A 21,348-nucleotide genomic window follows, 5' to 3' on the forward strand; every position below is an offset into this window, starting at 1 on the left:
TAACATTTCATGCTGTGTCTAAATTTATACCACAGAGAAAACTGGCTGTGGAAAGTAGACACAGGGAGTCACTGCATCTTGTTTTATGATTAAACCTAGATGTTTGCAATGTGTCTTCTTCCTGGTCCCTTGAGATTCTTCGCAATATCGTTGTTTGTTTCACATCCATTTGATGTCTGCTGTCCAGAAGCCTCAGTCCTTCCACACAACAATTGTCCTGATAGATGACTCCACAAATGACTGGAGACAAAATTAGATTAATTGTGCTGCTCAACAGTACATCAAAACCAGCTATCATATAGGCAAAAGCATTATCTAAGGTAGAATTAACCACATTTATCAAACCCCATTGTTAAAGCTTTTAATGAATTTTTGGTGATTAACAGTTAAGAACACACCGCTCCTGCAAAGGACCTGAGTTCTGTTCCCAGCACCCACACCAGGTCACTCATAACTACCTATAGCTCCAGTTCCAGGGCACTGACACCTTCTCCCAGCCCCTGAGGGCCCCTACACTTATGTGTTGCACATATTATACATATTTAGGTGCACACACATACACATGCTTAAATTGCAAAAACAAAATCTTGTCTTGTTGGTTGTGAGCCTTAGCCTTTAATGGTTAAGCCGCCTCTCCAGCACAAAGGGAAAAATCTTAGAAACCAAAATAAACATTCAGAGCAACTTAAAAAACCCACTTCTCTATAACACATTGACAGGTAGCCATCAAAACAAGTTTTAGAGCTGTTCATTCAGTGAGTAACTGCCAAAAATGAACATGTTTTTTGAAGTCCATTTTTTAAAAACTGGGACAGATTCCCTTAGATACACGTGGCCCTGAATGCCAGCCAATCAACAATAGCCTCACCCAAGGAAAGTCCTATTACAGATGAAGTTAAATGCTTATGCCTCTAAATCTACCAATACTTGAACTCCAAACCTTATGTGTGATTAACAATATGTTGTTCAAGGAGAGATTGCACAGACCTGCATAATTTTCCTTTCCTACAGTTAGCAATAAATTCAGTTCTTCTTTTAGTTACTAAATAGGGGTCTTGTCATCCTTAGACAATATATCACTGAGTATCGGGCTGGGCAGTGTGATGAAGTGCTCTGCAATGCATCAGTGTTTTCTGAACGTGCTGTGGGAGGAGGGATTTGATATAGTCAGGAGGCCTCACAAAGAGGGCTGGGGTCTGTGCAAGACTTTCACCAGAGTGTTTCCAGGCTGTGTGCCTGTTTCCAGCCAAAAAGGGAATGTTTCCATTTCCATGGCTGTGAATAGCAAACACGAACAGAAGAGGGAATTGTTGTTTGAAAGTGTACCAAACAACTTCAACACAAAAGGTAAGAGAAGAAAACCCAAGTAATAAAATCCAGCTGTGGCTGATCTTGCTCCAAAAATACAAGTCTTAGCAGGGTGTTCCCATCTGATATGTTGTTTAATGCTGTATATAATCCTGAAGCCTTATTCTAGAGGCAAAGCAAAGTACAATTTCCTGGTAGATAAGCAAATAAATGACAGAACTGGAAACCAAACGTGTCAGTGAGATAACAAGTCGTGGGTGTTGGTATTCCTCAAATCTCAGAAATCATTAGCAGTTGAGGATTGCTCCAAGCCCTGGAATTCAAGACCACATGGACAATATAGTTGAATAAGCCAGGAGAAGGAAATCATGAGGTCCCACATTCCCTGAGGATCTATAGGCAATGAATGATTGCTGGGGGAGGGAGAAACATGTCTTTGGTGGTGTGGCCACACGTGAGTTACTTATGCTTTTATAATCAACCCCATTACACTTATTGAGACACACACACACTAAAGTTAAGGAAGAAGTTTCATGGTGGTGGTGCACACCTTTAATCCCAGCACTCCAGAGTTGCAGGTGAAGCTCTGAATTCAAGGTCAATCTGGTCTACAGAGTGAGTTCCAGGACAGCTAGGGCTACACAAAGAAAGCCTGTCTCAGAAACATCAAACAATCAATCAATACAAACAAGAACAAAAAAGAGGAAGAGGAGGAAGAGGAGAGGAAAAGGATCATCAGGAACAGGAGGGGACCAGAGAGGGAGTGTAACAGGAATGAATATGGCCAAATGCATTATATAAAGCTATGAAATGTCATAATGCTTATTATATATATATACATACATATATGTATGTATATATATATATAAAATAAAAAACATTAAAAGAATAGGAATTGTCTAAGCAACCACTAAAAATATGTTTCTATGCCCTCCCTGCTATTAAGAAATTTGCATGTTAATGAGTTCCTCAAACATTCATCAACATCCTAGAGTCTGAGAGGAACAGATATCTACCACATGCCCTGGTAAGTAGCAGAACCCAGTCCTCCTGAACAAGTTCCCTCTTTTTCCACACAACCTGTTGGGCATGGACAGATCCACTACAGACAGGCTCCAGTTGGTGACTGCTCTGAATGTTTGTGTGAAGTGCTCCATCAACATCAAATTAAGTTAGTTAATGTGGCTCAAGTCCAAGTTCACTGGAAGATCGAACAAATGGAGATGCTATCTGTCCAGCTTGTACACAAAGCTAAGCAGGGTTTCAGAGTTGCTCAACAAAACCTTCTACTTTAAATTTTTTTTTTTATTTCATAGGCCAAGCGGTAGGGGCACACACCTTTAATCACAACACTCAGGAGGCAGAGGCAGGCTGATCTCTGTGAGTTTGAGGCCAGGAGAGGCTCCAAAGCTACACAGAGAAACCCTGTCTTGAAAAAAACAAAAAGCTTTCATAACACTTGTCTACTTTCCATTAAATAGAAAGCAATCATTTTCTAAAGTCTGTTGAAACACGCTGTAAAGAGCAATTCAGGTCATGTGAACAATACAAAGTTCACATAACCATCTTATGTAGGATTGAATTGGTAAGTGTTTGACCAAAAGGTACTTTGAAACTTGACTATGGGTGCTGGAGACACAGCTTAGCAGTTGAGAGTATTGATGGATCTTGCAAAGGAAATGGGTTCAGATCCCAGCACCTACATGGGTTCACAACTGTGTGTAACTCCAGGGGATCTAACACCCTCTTCTGGATTCTATGATCATTGCATTCACAAGATACCCAGATATAAATATATACACACAGGGGAAACTTGATGATGCCAGTCTGGATAAGCAAATTTGTAACTTCAGCCAACTCTGTGCAAATAAGCATAATCAGATATACAGTATCTGTCCATTTAAAGAAGTGCTTTTTTGGTTGTTTGTTTCTCTGTGTAGCCCTAGATGTTTTGGAACTCAGCATATAGACCAGGTTGGTCTTGAATTTAGAGATCCACCTGCCTCTGCCTCTGGAGTGCTGGGATTAAGGTGTGCGCCACCACTTCCCAGAAAGAAGTGTATCTTTAAGGATGGTTTACAGAGTCAGAGAAAAGTCAGGAAGTTTCCTCTGCTCTCAAGAAAAGTTACTGTGAGCAACATGTTAAGGCTTAATATGTTGTATGTCCCCTGCTACCACCATAGAAACTTGAAATTCATGATTGGAAGGGTTTCAACTATGTTTAGTGTTTAATTAGGGGCAAGAGAGACAAAGCATGCTTTGCTTCCCTCGGGCTGTTTCTAAACACAGATGGTGCAAAGATACTGGAGCTGCTGGGATTGGCCAACAAGTAAATTCATGGATGCCTTGATGTCAAACAGTTCCTGTTTTCCTATTACCCAAGATCTGCTTACTCATTCTTAGCTTTCCCAAACTCCTGCAGTGTCTTGATTTTAATGCCTTGTTGCTGTGATAAAAATAGACTGACAAAGGTAGCCTAGGGGAAAAAGGATTTGTTTGGTTCTTAACTATCATGTTGCTGGGAAGGCAAGGTAAAAGACTTGAAGCATACAATGTCTAGAGCAGAGAGCAGTGAACCACATGAAAACCTGATGTTGCTAAGTGGGCTTTGGGGACAATGCCACCCACAATAGGTGGGTCTTTTCATCTCTATTAACATAATCAAGATAACCCCTGCAGACATGACTGTGGGCCAACCAGATTTAAACAATCCCTAGTGGAGCCTCCCCTCCTGGGAACTCCAGAGTGTGTCAAATTGACAATTAAAAACAACCATCAGTATGGTTTCACTAATTCAGAATTAAGGAAAGCTTTGTTGGAATGGAAAATTTCAGCTGCCTCAATAGAGGTAGAATAAACACAGATGAGGGGGATTTCAGTGAGCAGGCAGATATGAGCATGTGGTTCATCCTAGCTGCCCAAAAGGAGTGTGTGTGAGGGGAGAGCGCCAATGGAATCAAGGGAGGGACTCTGGAGGTACAGATCAACAGCCTATTCCCTATCTCCCTTTCTTCCTGGGAGCTGACACACTGTCATGAGATCAAGTGGCCATGAGCAATTTCAAGGAGCAAGCACAGGGTCCAGGACACAGATGCCAAGAACTGGTAACAGTTACCAGTTGGGTGTTAGAGGTTTCTTTGGGACCAAAAAGCCTATGGCTTCCCACCATAGACAGAAGTAAGATTTTTCTAGAGCTGTGATTTCTCCTCACTGTGGAAAGTACGCGTGGGAACTTTCTCCCTGCCTCACAGCCCGAGGTGACCTTTCTGGCTTAGAGCCTCAGCTAGCTTTTAGAGTCTGAGAACTTGCTGCTAAGTGGAAGATTCTTTTTTTTTTAAATATTTATTTATTTATTATGTATACAATATTCTGTCTGTGTGTATGTCTGCAGGCCAGAAGAGGGCACCAGACCTCATTACAGATGGTTGTGAGCCACCATGTGGTTGCTGGGAATTGAACTCAGGACCTTTGGAAGAGCAGGCAGTGCTCTTAACCATTGAGCCATCTCTACAGCCCTAAGTGGAAGATTCTTGAGAACACAGCTGGGAGCTTCTGAACGAGGTAGCCTCCTCACATTTTATCAACTAGTTCACATATTGTAGGACTTTACCAGAATGTCCAATGAAATTATCAGTGGGAATTAAGATCCCCTTGCCTTGGGGAAGATCGGAAATGACCAGCTTTGCTAGCTCCTCCTTTGCTAGATCAACAAAGAAAGAGCTTAAGCTAAAGGGAAAACTGCCTCATTTGAGGACTGCAGCTACTGCTTCAAGGGGATGGAAAGGTAGGTGGGTGTGATGAGTCTCGGGTGGGATGAATACAGCATGTTCTGCTTCTGAAGTTATCTCTAAAACAAAGCAAAACCAACAGGACAAATGCTTGCAGTGTCCAGGCTTAGGAACATTCATTCTTCAAGGGCTAGTTGAAGTAAGGAAAGCAGGAATGGGCACAGGTAGGCTAAAGGAGTAATAACTGAATCTTCTAAAAACTGCAAAAGGCTACAGAGACGGCACCCGGCAGCTGGGTTTGTTGGCTTTGTAGATGGCAAGGTGACATGAGGTGGGGTTAAACTAAAGAGCACAACTGGTAGAACAGAAGGGGCAAGGCTGAAGATGAGAAAAATCCACAGAACAGAGAGAAGAGGCCAGGAAGATTGGGGGAGCAGTAACCTGGACACCCCACTGCACAGAGAGCCCGGAAAAGTCTATAGCTGCCATTGTCTTGCTGGATACTCCCATGGAGATGAGAGAAGTGCATGAAACACAGTGGTGACATTGTACACTTTTCCTGCACACCTGAAGAGGGGCCCCCATGAAAGGAACATAGGCAATACTGGAGCCCATGGAGCACTTTCACAACCACATTCAGGGGCTAATGCAAGAGGAGTCAGAGAATACATCTTCTGTCCAGGGATGACGGGTGGTGCAGAAGGTTCAGGACAGCATCTACAGCTGGGCACATCCAAAGCATGGAAGCTGAGAAAGCAAGGTTGAGTTTCCTTTCCACATGGCCTGGATGTCCCATCTACCCTCTACAGTCTTCCTATTATCCATATAGGGCACGGCAGATGGGGGCTGAGAGAATGGGAGACTGGAAGTGGTTTGAGCTTGCTTCAGTTCAGCTTCACACAGGCTTACACCAACACTAAAACCAACGCCAGTCAAAAAATACAAACTATTTCTCTGTTCTAGGAAATTCATCCAAAACATTAAACAATTAAAATCACAAAGGAAAAAAACATCAATAATTTCATAAGATAAAGCTCCCATGACAAAATCAAAGCAAATGCTGTCTTGTGGTGAGTCCACAAGTATTATACAGTAAATGTATATAGCTGACAGACCTATTAGATTAATCCACACGAAGTGTATACATCCACATCCACATAAGAGAACCCAGCCAGCAGAGCTGCAGCAACACTTATCTTTTGGAAAAGTTGCTGTAAAATCTGTAAAAACCTTGTGAAGCCATGATTCTTCCCTTCAAAATGGGTTTCAGTCCCAAAATGCCTCAACAGTGTAACTTCTGTACTGGCAATGGAATGACCTTCCATGAGGCCTCAGAGCAAAAACATTTACTCTTTGTTCTAAAACCCAAATTTACATGAAGTCAATCCCCCACAATTACCTTTGCTAACAGGTCTGGGCATGTGTGAGGCCAGGGTTCAGGAACATTTAGTGGTTTTATTCTAATGGTTTGAAATGTCAGGTATTCCCCTTCGATGCTGGCCTTTTCTGGGTGGTGTTACCTGTTCTGGAGCACTGCTTTGTCAGGGTCTACCTGCTTTTTTGTGATTCTGAAATGCATATTGATTATTGGTTTTGCCTATGGAAATTTTAATCATGTCTGAAAAACTAAAAAAAAGAAGGGGTGAGGATTGCCCTTCTTTTTCTCTCTGCTTCTTCACCCAAAGGAATAAAGAACGTAGAGGTAACAAACTTGAGTTAATTCATTTACCCTCAGATCTTCAGTTGCCATAGACATCCTGTGCTCTGAGTCCTGAGGGGGTGCTGAGGCTAGTACTCAAGGGACCCCAATATTGTCTGAGCAAGATATATACAGATGTGATAAAAACGAACACTCCACTACACAAGCAACTCTTATGTATTTTACTCACACTGAGATGGTAAACTAAAGCATGTAAAGGGTATAAGCTTACAAACGAAAGAAGTGAAATTTCAAAAAGTCAAATGGCTCATAAACAATGTGCACAAAGGAAGAATAAAACATGTTTAGTAATTAAAATGTCAGATTTTGCTGGGTGATGGTAGCGCACGCCTTTAATCCCAGCACTCAGGAGGCAGAGGCAGGTGGATCTCTGTGAGTTCGAGACCAGCCTGGTCTACAGAGCTAGTTCCAGGACAGGAACCAAAGCCACAGAGAAACCCTGTCTCAAAAAACCAAAAAAAAAAAAAAAAAAAAAAGTCAGATTTAAAGCTTAAAACATTTTTTGTCCAGGGCCTAGAGAGATACTTTATCAATTAAGTGTACTTGTTGCTCTTGCAACAACAGAGCCTCGGCACCCATTTCAGAGAGCTCACAACTACTTGTAACTACAATTTCAGGGGATCTGATGCCTTCTTCTGGCTTGATGGCTCATGTATGCATTTGTACCCCTAACATCTAATAAATAAATCTAAAAAAAAAAAAAAACTAAAGTATTTGAGAACGTCCAAATTAGCCAGGCATTTAATGATAAAATGTGCATGATATAGTTCAAAAGTTTGATGTTATATGTAGAAACAGAAAAATTCTAGATATACAAAAAAATTTCACATTTTATGTTTTGTGTTTTCCCAATTTTCCGTGACCATAACGATAACACTGAAAGCAAATGAATCTGAGGCCCTGCCATGCTCTGACGTCTGTCAGACTGGCAGGAGCATGAGTACACTGTAGCACTGCCCATCCATGTAATGACTTACCAGAGCATTCATTCTTTTAAGATTTTTGTGTGTGTATATGTGTGAGGTATATGTGGAGACCAGAAGAATGTGTCAGATAAGAGTGTGTCAGTGTGGTTGTGAGCTACCTGACTTGGGTGCCAGGAACCAAAGTCAGGTCCTCAAGAAGGGGAGCAAGAGCTCTTAACCAATGAGCCATTTCCCCAGGCCCCTAGAGTCTTAAGATTTTTAATGTGGGCAAAACATATAGTATAGTAAAATAATGAATCTGTAGAAATTTAGCTGTTAAGGTCTGGAGAGAGCTCAGCAGTTAAGAGCACTGGCCACTCTTCCAGATGACCCAGGCTCAGTTCCCAGCATCCATGTGGTAGCTCAAGACTGTAACTTCAGTTTCAGGGGTTCCATTACCCGACAGACATAAGGCAGGAAAGACACTAATGCACATTGAATAGACAGATGATGGATGGGTGGATGGGTGGATGGATAGATAGATAGATAGATAGATAGATAGATAGATAGATAGATAGATAGATAGATAGATAGACCTGTTAAACGATTAGGATTCATTCAGGGAGTAGACCTAACTTGAGCCCAAACCACCTTTAAGTGAGCACTGCAGAAGTCATGCATGGTTCACAGTCTCCAGTGAGCATGAACAAGATAATACTTGACTTATTTTGTTGGTGGCAGTGCTGGGTCTTGTATATGCTAAAGGCCCTTTATCACTGGCAGCTACCCACATTTTCCTGCCTTTTAAAAACTATTAGTCGAACAGAAGAGACAGATAGCAAAAAACTTCAGGTCATTACCGCAAATTACATGAGGCATAGTAATTATATCTCACCTCAGTCCATATTATGCCACATAAACCAACCCCTTAGACAACAAAGACAAAAAAAAAAAAAAGCTTATTTTCTACATTAGTCTTATTTGGGGAATTTTGATCTTAATGCTACAAAATCCTTCTTTTGGTCTTGCTATTTTAGATTTCAATTTCCATGTATGAGTATTATCTATCCTGCATGCAAGTATGTATACCATGTGTGCCCATGGAGGTCAGAAAAGACAGCTGGATCCCGTGGAGTAAAGAGATGATTATGAGATACTGTAGTGACTTGAAAGAAAATGGCCACCAAAACAAGTGGTACTTTCAGCAGGTGTGGTCTTGCTGGAGTAGGTGTAGTCTTGTCGGAGGGAGTGTATCACTAAGGAGGTAGGCTTTGAGGGTTTTTTTTTTAGGCTTTGAGGTCTTCTACATGCTCAAGATACCACCCAGTGTCTCAGTTCACTTCCTGTTGCCTCCAAGTCAAGATGCAGGACACTCAGCTATTTCTCTAGCACTGTGTGTGTCTGCATGCTATCATGATGCACCATGATAATGGACTAAACTTCTGAAAATTTAAGCCACCCCAATTAAATGTTTTTTCCTTTGTAAAACTTACCATGGTCATGGCATCTCATCACAACAATAAAAATCCTATGATAGCTACTGTGTGAATGCTTGTGGAATATTAGCTTAATTATGTAAAGACTGCTTATGTTGTGAAATAGCACTCCTCTAACTATGTAAAGATGTGTTGTATTTGTTTAGCTTACGTGCCCAAGGCAGCTGATTGATCTAATAAAAAGCTAAATGGTCAATAGCTAGGCGAAGGAAAAGGTGGGACTCCAGGACAGGGAGATTAAGTTGGAGGAGGAATCTAGGCTTGAAGGAAACAGAAGGGAAAAGGGAGACAAGAGGAAGATGCCAGGGGCTGGTCAGCCAGCTATGGAAGCAGTAAAGCAAGACATACAGAATGAAAGGTAAAAAACCCAGAGGCAAAACATAAATGAAAAGAAACAGGTTAAATTAAGTTATATGTGTTAGTGAGCCAAGCATAAACTAAAGGCCAAGCATTCATAATTAATAAGTCTCCATGTTTTTATGTGGGAGCTGGCTTGCAGTCAAAAGAAAAATTCAGTTACAGAGGCTGAGAATCAAACCCTGATCCTGCTCTTGAATACTCAACCATCTCTCAAGTCCTTAGAGATAATTGTAAATAGCTTAAACCAAAGCAGGGCAGAAAATTTCCAGGCCTCTCTACTGTAAGTGGCTGTTACTTCTCAATGAACTTTTTCTTGCCTTTACAAAACAAAAATAGCAAACTATTGCTTTTGGGGTTGGGATGTAGCAAAATGGTAGAGCACCGGCTCAGAATGGGCACCATGGGGAGTGGGTGAGAAGCACAACAGATTTTAGATAATGAACACACCGCTTTAATATTGCCATCCACATTTCCCGAAGTTCCACACACATTCTTGAGCTGAGGTGGTATTTTTGTTTTCCTCTGCCCTTCTACCCTAGTTTCTCAGCTTGAAAACATGGGATTCATTCTCCTATCAAGAGACATACATTCTGCCAAGCTTTGTCAAATGCCTTCTCCTGTTCACCCTTTGACAGACCCAAGTGATAACCTACCACTTGGACTATGGAATCACAGCAGCAGGTAGAATGCTGTGATCTGGTTCTTCCCAGGTCAAAGCTTTTCGAAACATGCAGGATGCTGAAGAGCAGTAGCAAGCCAAGACAGCCCTTCAGTGATCCAAGAGCAGCTACTTCTCTGACATCACAGCCTGCCAAACCCATTTTCTTTATCGCCGTTGTCATTCTTCAGTAGTTAGAATCTCCAGGTGCTTTTCCTTCATACTGCTGATAGTTTTAGATAGAGATTCTATCTAGTATGTCTGCATATGGCATTTGGGGTCTTTCTTGTCATATACTTACTTTAGCACTATCTCTTCACTCTGGTGCAGCTTATACATATCTAAGACTACCGTGTTTCTCCCCATGCTCAGGTCTCAAAACCTTCTCTGTAGAAATACCATTTCACACCATGGCAACTATTTTAGAAACAAGACATACTAATTCACCTAAGTTTTTATTTATTGGCTCTAGGAAGAATTTGAATGAAAACGAGCCTGAATGGCAGGTACAGAACGTACTGTAACAGCACCAGAGAGGCCCAGCCTCTCTCCTCTGCAGAGCCTCCATGTTGATACATACATGTGACTTCAGGAACAAAACCACATAGTCCAGGACAAAGAGGAGCCCTTGAGGAAAACAGTTTAAAGTGACTTTTCCAATTGACCATACCTTTTCATATATTTAAATTCAAATAATTGATACATTCAGAGGCCCAATGTTTGGCATAGAATAAAATCATGTTCATTTATTTTTTCTGCATCTTAGAAGGCATAAAATTAAATATGTTGAATGTAATAAATTCATCCATACAAGTGCAAGTCTCCAGCTATAGTGCATTTTATGGCAGATTTATTACTTAAAAATGTACCAGTAAATCAAAAAAGAAAGGCTATGCTCGTTTAACTTTTATTAAAGTGTATGTAGGAGGTCTTCAGAAATCAAATATGAGCATGAAGATATGGCCAAACATAAAATCTATCAAATTCAGTGAAAAGTTGCTGACTTTAAATAGCAGTTGTAAGAATGACCAATATATATCCTTTGTTAACAACCTCTCACTCTACAGTAAAAAAAAAAAAAAAAAAAAGATAAACATTCAGTAAACATTCTTTCCTAAGGTAGTTTCCCTTATAGATCAGTGATTTATCCATTTCTTTGTATACACAAATTTGTTGAACATACCAATCAGTGGTTTTCACAATTGAAAAATAAAAGCACAAAAAAGTTTACACTCTTGTACAGGTAAATCAAAGATCACCTTGAATTAAACTGGATCTCCTTAAGGGCATAGTATAGTTTCAGTTTCATTACCTATTACATAATTAGTTTCTTACATACAAATATTGACATATTTGGCTTGTGCTTCCGAAGCCTTTGTGTCTATGAAATCCATATCAATGCAGCTCATAATTGAAAGTCACTGGGGAGGTCTTTGCTGCTGCTGGGTTTGCCATGGTCATGTGTTAGAGTCTCTTCAGCACGCACCGTGGCCCTGCACACCTGGGAGGCATCATCAATGTCTGGATCTAAGCCTTCAGGACAGGGAAGTTTCAGTAGCTCTTCTCGGAGCTGAGCAGTGTGGCGCTACAAGGAGAAAATCGATACTATCAGAAGTACAATCACTGTGATTCTAGCATATCACTGAGACAAGAACTTGGTTTTAGCATACCCCAGTATCAAGTGTATAAATATTTACTTAGTGTCTTCTTATGCCAGCCTGTGGCATCATACATTTAAAATACACAATAAACAAAGCTTAAAAATCCTGAAACTTAAGGCTGGAGAGATGGCTCAGCAGTTAAGAACACTGGCTTCTTTCCCAGAGGACCTGAGTTCAATTCCTGGCACCAACATGGTACCTCACATCTGTCTGTAATTCTAGTTCCAGGGCTTCTGAACAACCTCACAGAGACATACATGCAAGTAAAACACCAATGCATGTAAAATAAAACAAATTATATAATTAAAAAAAAAGATACCTAAACTCAAAATTAAGTCCTGATGCTGAAAAGCCCCGAGTAACATTCTGTACAGGTACAGAAAAACACCACCTCCTAAAAAAGTAGTATAGTTCCACAGGACCTCATGTGTCCCAACCCTGGCCACAGGAGTAGCACCACCAATGACTTATAAAGATCTATAGTTTGATATGTTTATTCTTTTAAATTAAAGACAGTATACCTTGTGTTATCAACTCTGAAAAGGACAAGTGGACAAATTAAAACAAACCCAGACAGGGGATTTATTATAATGGCACAGCACCTGTATGGTGTGTGCAGGCTCTGGGACTGATCTCTAGCACTGAGTGAAAAAAAAAAAGGGAACACATATACACAATCACCAAACAAAACCTTAAATTACACTAATGCACTAATGCTTAGATCACATATGCACAGCTATCTTGGTGAATGAAAACAGGTATGTTCCAATCAAAGTGTCCTCTCTAAACTTTGCAAAAGTTTCCCCATCATTTCATTTAACTCAGAAGAAACATGAAAAGTAATTTTATCATAAGAATTATAAAAATTCAAACAAATGAACAACAATGTCTAGAGAGTAAATAATTGTGTTTTCCTATCTTGCCTTAGAATGTAAGATGCTAAGAGGGTGATTGGTTGCTTATGAATGAAAGTACTACATTGAAGGTTTTGAAAATTACCTGCATCAATAGCTGACTTTAGAAATTAACAAGTAATTTAAAGCACACTGATTGGCTGCATGTTTATGTGTACAGATAGGGATGTGCATGTGTGAATAGGAAGAAGACAACCTGTAACAGGCAGTTTTCTCCTCCCCCTTAAGGGTCTCAGGGATCAAATTGAGGTTACCAACTTGGTGGTAAATGCCTTTAATCACTGAGCAATCTGGCCAACCCCACCACACAGTTATTTCTTTGTTTTTGTTTGGTTTTGCTTTGTTTTTTTCACATCCAAACCCCTCAGTTTGTAAGCAGAGGATTTTCACTTTTTTTAATTTTATTTTTTAAAAAAAGAAAACAAACTATCTTTTTTCATTTTACATGCCAATCCCAGTTCCACTCCCTCCCCTCCTCCCCTTCCCTCCCACTATACAGTTTTTAAAGAATAATCTTTACACATAAAAGATATTTTAACTTCTGTGAAGTACAAGTTCTAGTTGGAGGTGTAAAGCACATAAAGAGGTTGAGACAATCAATCACTCTTAGCCACTTATGAGGATTTAAAGCACATTCACATACTTGAAATCTACAAAGTCTCCAGCACTGATTTCCCTTCCACTGTGATAAAAACACTAAGGTGGGCTGGAGAGATGGCTCAGTGGTCTTCCAGAGGACCCAGGTTCAATTCCCAGCACCCACATGGTAGCTAACAACTGTCTGCAACTCCAGTTCCAGGGGATCTGACACCTTCACACCAATGTACATAAAATAAAATAATTATAAAAAATACTAAAAAAAAAAAATAAACACCACTAAGGAAGAAGAAAACAAATCTCATTATTATGAGGACTTGGGAGAGGTATAGTATGGACTCAAGTGAAAAGTACATACACTTCCTTGATTAGCATTCTTCAGCAAAAGTCTAGTTGAAAAAACTTCAATTTGGAAATGAAGGTCTTCCAAGTCAGGGTAACATAAATACAGTAGTTTAGCATAGTTTATGTTAGTCTTTTAAGTCCAGCACTGGGGAGGCAGAGGAAAGCAGATCTGAGTTTGAGGGCAACCTGGTCTACACAGTTAGATTCAGGACAGCCATGAGTACAGAGTAAGACCCTGTCTCAAAAATATAACTAAAAAAACCCACAAAATAATACAGGGAAACAATTTCAGGCAAAAGCAAATGCTGAAATAACAGAACAGCTGCAGCAACAGCTAGACTGCAGGCATTGCAGATGTGGGCAAAGATGCAGCTAAGCACCTATCCAGGAAGCATCCAACTGGTTATGGGAAGGGGGAAGTATGTAATATACACTGAAGATGGGAACAGCTGGGAGCAAGCCCCTGCTGAGGACGATAATGAAGGGGTATCCTACTAAGCACGTGAAATAGAGGAAGGGAGCTAAGCAGTATCTACAGATCTGAGAGAAAAGGGCAGACTAGAAATTGAATATAGAAAGCTGGAAGAACCAATCTGAAGGAAGGGAGAGTCTTATGAGGGCATTTAAAAAAACCATTAAAAACACAACTCTGGAGAGGGAACACAAGTTCCAAGAGCCACTTTTTAGTGGATTAATTTTATTTGTCAACTTCATATATGTATGTATGTGTTCTGACTACTCCCCACCCTGCCCTCCTTTATTTCCCTTCTGTCCTTATTAAAACCCATTCCATCCCAGCAGTCCCCTTTCTCAGATCCATGACTTTGGTTTTATGAATCATCTTTAAATAGTAATGTAGGGATACAGCCCCACCCATTGGGGGCATGTTCACCTCGGGCTAATGCTTACTGATAAATCTGCCGGACGTGATCCCAGCAGCCCTTTTTGCTCTGCTTTTCCTGTTCTCCGTGGGAACCTGTGGTCCTGTAAGTCTATTTCCTTATTAAAGCTGTATATATTTTTATAATCTGTCTGCATTCATTTACGCCGCCACATTTGGCGTCCAACGTCGGGCTATTTTGCCCCCGCCCCGGCACAGAAGGGGCGCAAGCTCCATCTTTCCCAGCCTTTGCGAGCAAGTTAGTTACCGGAGCTCAGGAAGTGCAAATGGGCAAGCATAGCCTGCTAGCTTTTACAGCGCGCTCCCTGCTCGCTTTCCCTTCCCCCAGTCCAGGCCATGATACAGTCACAGAGCAGCGACCCCCACGGAGCAGTTAATAGCTCCCTGCTTGTCTTCAAAAGCCTCACTGCCTGAATTAACGGAAGCACCTGCGGTTTTGAAGCAAAAGCCGCCACAGCAGCAGACAAAGTGACCCCTTCCACGACCAATCTAACTTCTCAGGCAGTACAATAATTTTTGTTTTGAGTTAATTGTTTAAGACTGGCTCTGGCTTAGACCACGTGGACTCAGGTGCATTTCTTTCGCCACCACTGGCAGAAAAACGTCATTACAGGTAAATAATTTTCTTTTATAAATAAGAAAAATGTCTGAAAACATTACCATTCAAGACTTTAACAGCCTTTTCGATTGTACCATGTGGGAGATTTTACAAGAAGTGTCTGTCAGCCCACAGATATGGATCTTTCTGGGATTCGTAGTTTTCCTTGGTACTATATGGTTTGATAATAGAAATATGATAAAGTCTTTACAAGACGAGGTTGAACGCTTAAAAACAATTGAGAATGACAACAATCTTCTAAAAATCAGTTTGAAGTTCTCCAGGCAGAGAACAGATCTTTGTTTAACACAACTCGACAAACTGAACAAAATTTAGAAGAGGTACAGGCTGATGTTAAGGAGAAATTCATTACTATGGAAGAGGGAACAGCTGATTTGGATAGTAAGCTTCAGTCCCTTTCAGTAGGAACTGAAACATTAACGGCTGATATTAAGGAGAAATTCATTACTATGGAAGAGGGAACAGCTGATTTGAGTCGTAAGCTTCAGTCCCTTTCAGTAAGAACTGAAACATTAACTGAGAGAATCAAAACTGCTGAATGTGACAATCGGATTTTGTCTAAAGCTTATAACAGATTGGCAGAAAGATTGTCAATACAAGAAAGCACGGTTTATGCTATAAAAATTATGTCCAAAGATGAGATGTTATCTCTAATGGACAAACTTCATACTTTAGAATCCTCAATGAAGGCTTTAGAACATAATTCTGGACAGGAGATTCAGACATTACAGAAGACAATGGTGAATAGAATTGAAAAGACTGAGGAATTTCTAATTTCTGAGGAAGAAGAGCAAGAGGTAGAAAGGCAAATTTTAACTACATCTGAGGGTAAATCTCTCCGGGACAATTCCCACAAAGCTCTACCTACATTTCTACCTGCCTTTCCAGTAGTAACAACAGAGAAAGTGGTTGGATCCAGAAACCCTAGGGTCATCAAGAAAGATACATGGGAACCTGTCCGTATGAATGATCTCAAAGAAATTAAACAGGCTGTAATGACTTTTGGGATGAATGCCTCTTTTGTTAAAGAGATGCTAAAATCTTGGGCCACGACAAGCAAAGCAACTCCCTCTGACTGGTTACAGCTGAGCTCTGCAGTACTTGAGAGTGGACCGCAATTAAAATGGAAATGCTTATTTAGGCAAGAGGCTAGACTTTTAGAACAGCAGGAAAGAGCAAAGGGAATTGAGATTTCCATAGATCAAATTCTAGGAGAGGGGTTCTTTTCCGACCCTCAGGAACAAGCTAATTTAGATGAAAACACACTCTTCATGTGTACTACAGCAGCCTTAAGGGCTTGGGACAGGGTGCAAGACCCAGGACAGAGAATGGAATCATTTGTCAGAGTTAAACAGGGTCAGAGAGAACCCTTTAGTGACTTTTTACAAAGACTAACTAAAGCTGTACAAATAGGGATATCTGACCCAGAAGCAAGACGTATAATGATTGAGTCTTTGGCTTATGAAAATGCAAATGTGGAATGCAAAAGGATTTTGGGACCTTTAAATCTCAGATCAGCGCCATTGGAAGAATGGGTCTTGCATACACTGAATGTTGATACATTTGACTATGGCACTGAAGTATGGTAGAAGAAGCAATTTCCAATGGTAAAAGGAGACATCAGAATAGCAAATGTTTTAATTGTGGCAAAATGGGTCATATGAAAAGGAATTGTAGACAACGGATTTTCAGAAATAATAATAATGCATCTTCTAGAAATAACAGAAATAGGAGGACTCAGCCTTCAGGTTTATGTAGAAGATGTGGAAAAGGCAGACATTGGACAAATGAATGCAGGTCTACAAGAGATAGACAAGGCAACCTAATACAGACGGGAAATGTGAGGGGGGGGGCCTCACAGGCGCCCATGGCAAACATGGTTCAGTCATTTCCAGTTACTACAGAGAACGTGACTTGTCAGGACAATTAGGAAGCCCCATGCCTACTGTTACAAGCAAAAATGATCAGAAAGATGAGTTCCGTGTGTTTTGGCAAACTTCTATAAATGATCAAAGACCAAAGCTGAGAGTGTGTGTAAATGGCATTTTTATTACTGGCCTGCTGGACACAGGTGCGGATATAAGTATCATTACCCCAGAATCTTGGCATCCGTATTGGCCTCTTCAGAATGTAAATGTTCAGCTCCTGGGAATTGGAACCCTATCTCGAGTAAGGCAGAGCACGAGATGGGTTGAATGTATAGGACCAGAGGGACAAATAGGAAAATTAAGGCCATATGTAGCCAATATTGCAATGAATTTATGGGGTCGTGACCTATTACAACAATGGAATACCCAAATTAACATTCCTGCTACTTCTAGAGCCTATATTTCTGGGGATAATATCAAAAGATATTACAAACGGAGAAAACCGGCCATTCGGGCTGTACAAGAACAAGCAATTGATGTCCCTTCAGACATACCAACAGCCTTGCCTTTAAAATGGTTGACTGAGAAACCAATATGGACAAAGCAATGGCCTTTAGCTGAGGAAGAGTTACAGGCTTTAGAACAGTTGGTACAAAAGCAATTAGATGCTGGACATATAGAAGAATCTACCAGCCCTTGGAATTCTCCTGTATTTGTGGTTAAGAAAAAAATCAGGTAAATGGAGAATGGTGACAGATCTCAGGGCTATCAACAAGGTTATTCAACCTATGGGCCCTCTGCAATCTGGTATTCCTTTGCCCTCTTTATTGCCAAAAGGATGGCCTCTCATAGTTATTGATTTAAAGGATTGTTTTTTCACTATACCTTTACAAAAAGAAGATAGAGAAAAATTTGCCTTCACAGTGCCTACTTATAATAATTCTCAACCTTCGAGAAGGTACCACTGGGCCGTCCTCCCCCAGGGTATGTTAAATAGCCCCTCCCTGTGCCAATATTTTGTGAATCAACCATTGCAAATAATACGCAAGAAATTTCCCAAATCGATAGTATATCATTACATGGACGACATTTTGTTATCCGATTCAAACATGATACCTTGAACAGACTGTTTGAAGAAATAAAAATACTTTTACCTAAATGGGGATTGTAAATTGCTCCTGAAAAGATTCAGAAGGGAGATTCTGTTAATTATTTAGGTTATAAAATAGGTTTGCAAAAAATTAAGACACAAAAGGCACAAATTCAAAGAGATCGCCTACGGACTCTTAATGACTTTCAAAGACTGTTAGGAGACATTTCCAGTCTACGGCCAGCTGTTGGGATGACACCTGATCTAATAATTCATTTGAACAAAACCGTGGATGGTGACATAGATTTAAACAGTCCCAGAGAATTAACAGCTGAAGCAGAAAAGGAACTGACAATGATTGAGGAAAAATTACAACAGGCACATGTGGACAGGGTGAATCCAGAGCTCGATTGTATTCTCGTCATACTACCATCAAAAATTTCCCCTACAGGAATTTTAATGCAGAGAGATGATATTATCTTGGAATGGATCTTTTTACCACATAAACCAAGTAAGAAACTGAAAACTTATGTGGAAAAGTCTCTGAGTTAATTCTAAAAGGCAAGTTGAGACTTCGTCAACTAGCAGGCATAGACCCAGCAGAAATTATAGTGCCTTTCACTGCTGATGAACTCAAGAAATTATGGGAAGATAATGAACCATGGCAAAGAGCTTGTGCTAACTTTTTGGGAGACATTAATAACAACTATCCAAAAAGCAAGAGGCTTAACTTCATAAAGAGAACTTCTTGGATCCTTCCTCAAATCGTCTGTGATACTCCAATAACTGGAGCCCGTACATTCTATACTGATGCCAATAAATCAGGGAAGGCAGGTTACAAATCAGAAAACTTGGGTAAGGTGGAACAAAGTCCTTATGATTCTGTCCAGAAGGCAGAATTATATGCCATTCTTATGGTGCTTAGGGATTTTAAAGAACCTATTAATATAGTTACTGATTCACAATACGCAGAAAGAGTTATTTTACATATTGAAACTGCTGAATTTATACCTGATGATACAGAACTAACCTCTTTGTTTATCCAGGTACAAGATTTGATTAGGAACAGGCTTTGCCCTATGTACATAACATACATCCGATCCCATACGGATCTGCCAGGTCCTCTAGCACAATGCAGAAATTGATCAATTATTGATTGGTAGTGTGCTACAAGCCTCTGAATGCCATAAAAAACATCATGTTAATAGCTAAGGTTTGAAGAAAGAGTTTTCTATTACATGGCAACAAGCTAAGGAGATTGTAAAGAAATGCCCTACTTGCTCTTTCTATAACCAAACGCCACTGCCTGCAGGGGCTAATCCAAAGGGCACCCAAAGGATGAAATCTGGCAGATGGATGTGCTCCACTTTGCAGAATTTGGCAAATTAAAATATGTTCATCACACCATTGACACGTATTCAGGCTTTCAGTGGGCAACGGCTTTAAGTTCAGAAAAAGCTGATTCAGTAATCACTCATTTATTAGAAGTCATGGCTACCATGGGTATACCTACACAAATAAAGACAGATAATGGTCCTGCTTATGTCTCTAGGAAAATGAAACGGTTTTTTGATTATTAAAATATCAAGCATGTTACAGGTATACCATACAATCCTACAGGTCAAGCAGTCATACAATGATCAAATCGAACTATAAAGGATATGTTGAACAAACAGAGAGGGGTGGAAAATACCCCCAGAAATAGGTTACATAATGCTTTGTTAACCTTGAATTTTCTCAACGCTAATGAGAAGGGAACATCGGCTGCAGAAAGACATTGGATAATGGAAAAGTCTACTGAACTAAATCAACCAGTTTATTTCAAGGATGTGCTGACCTCACAATGGAAGCCAGGAGATGTGCTGCGTTGGGGAAGGGGATTTGCTCTTGTCTCCACAGGTGAGGAAAAATTGTGGATACCGTCAAAATTGATAAAGGTTCGTTTTGATGAAGAGAAGCCAGTTGGGAAAGATAAATAACAATTCAATCACATGGATGGCAATCATACTGATGGTAAGTAATACAGATAGGTTGGGGGCAGGGTTCTCTTCTTATCTCCACAGGAAAATACCCATCTTCAAAGAATTTAAGGGACCCCGAATATTTAATTACAGATGGAGGGACATGTTCTGTAAGTATTAATTTATATATATATATATATATATATGTCTTAAACTTTTTTGCTTTTCCTCATATCTGTGTCTTTCTTTATATGTCAGTATATGTCCTTGTTGTTAATGTTTAAATTTCCCATAACAAGCAACAAATTTTCCTACAGTAATCTTTGAAGTTTCCAGGATGAAGATGGGGCCCCACGACATCAACTCAATCTGGTTTTTATGACGTCATGATTTTTTTTTTAAAGCGCTAATATTAGACCTGTTTTTTGGTACCAACTACATAAAACAATTTTGAATGGTGCACATTTTTGACAACACTCTGGCTGGACCTTCTCAAAACGCTCTGAGACTAGTTACAATTTTCTTAGGTCAATGGTTAAATTGGGAATTTTACCATCATTTGCTTTCACAGGACCCCCTAAGAAGAACGTCGCCCCCATGTCAGCAAGAAGCAATCTTAGAGGACGACATCCCCTCTCCCAACAGAGTTTGCCCTCAGGGTTAGAGACATCTTTTAGTGGTTGGTTTAGCGTTGAGGGGATGGGGTGACATTTTTATGGACTTAGGGGTAAAAAAAAAAAAAAAAAGTAGAGGAAGAAGAAGGGGAATTAACTGGTTTTATGGGATGATTGGTTTTTGTGAATTACTGTTTATAGAAAGTTGTATTGGTACTGTTTCTTGTATATTGATATATTGAATATTGAATGTGAGTGTTCCTACCTCTATTTTTGTATAAGAGTATGCTTATAACTTTGTCTATATTGTATTGATACATCTACCATATTACAATGTACATTTCTACCTCTGATACTATTTATATAATGACATTGTTTACAGGTGAAGATCATTGTCTTCATATATTGCACAGTTGTTTATTCTTTTAGTCTTCAAGTTAGATAGGTATTGAGAATTATATGTTTGTCATATTTATTTTTAAGTTTATTAGGTCTTTTAGTTATATAGAGATTATATTTAGTATAGATAGTATGATCTTCAGCCTCTTCGAAGAGCTGTAGAAAATGGCCTTTAATCTAACCTAAAATTTCTGTGCCAACGAG

The 21,348-nt window shown here is 39.9% G+C and overlaps 1 protein-coding gene across 9 annotated transcripts in view; it reads right to left on the reverse strand.

The window, feature by feature from the left end:
- Nucleotides 1–10,601: 10,601 nt before the first annotated feature.
- Birc6 (baculoviral IAP repeat containing 6) overlaps nucleotides 10,602–21,348 on the reverse strand; it is a 195,994-nt gene continuing 185,247 nt past the window's right edge. For all 9 annotated transcript variants that reach the window (XM_057783178.1, XM_057783186.1, XM_057783161.1 and 6 more), the window contains one exon: nucleotides 10,602–11,760. In XM_057783178.1, the coding sequence (XP_057639161.1) occupies nucleotides 11,581–11,760 (180 nt within the window). In that variant the 3' untranslated portion in view covers nucleotides 10,602–11,580. The remainder of the gene's footprint in view (nucleotides 11,761–21,348) is intronic.

Source organism: Chionomys nivalis, chromosome 1 (assembly GCF_950005125.1).
Source record: "Chionomys nivalis chromosome 1, mChiNiv1.1, whole genome shotgun sequence".
Taxonomy (NCBI): Eukaryota; Metazoa; Chordata; class Mammalia; order Rodentia; family Cricetidae; genus Chionomys; species Chionomys nivalis.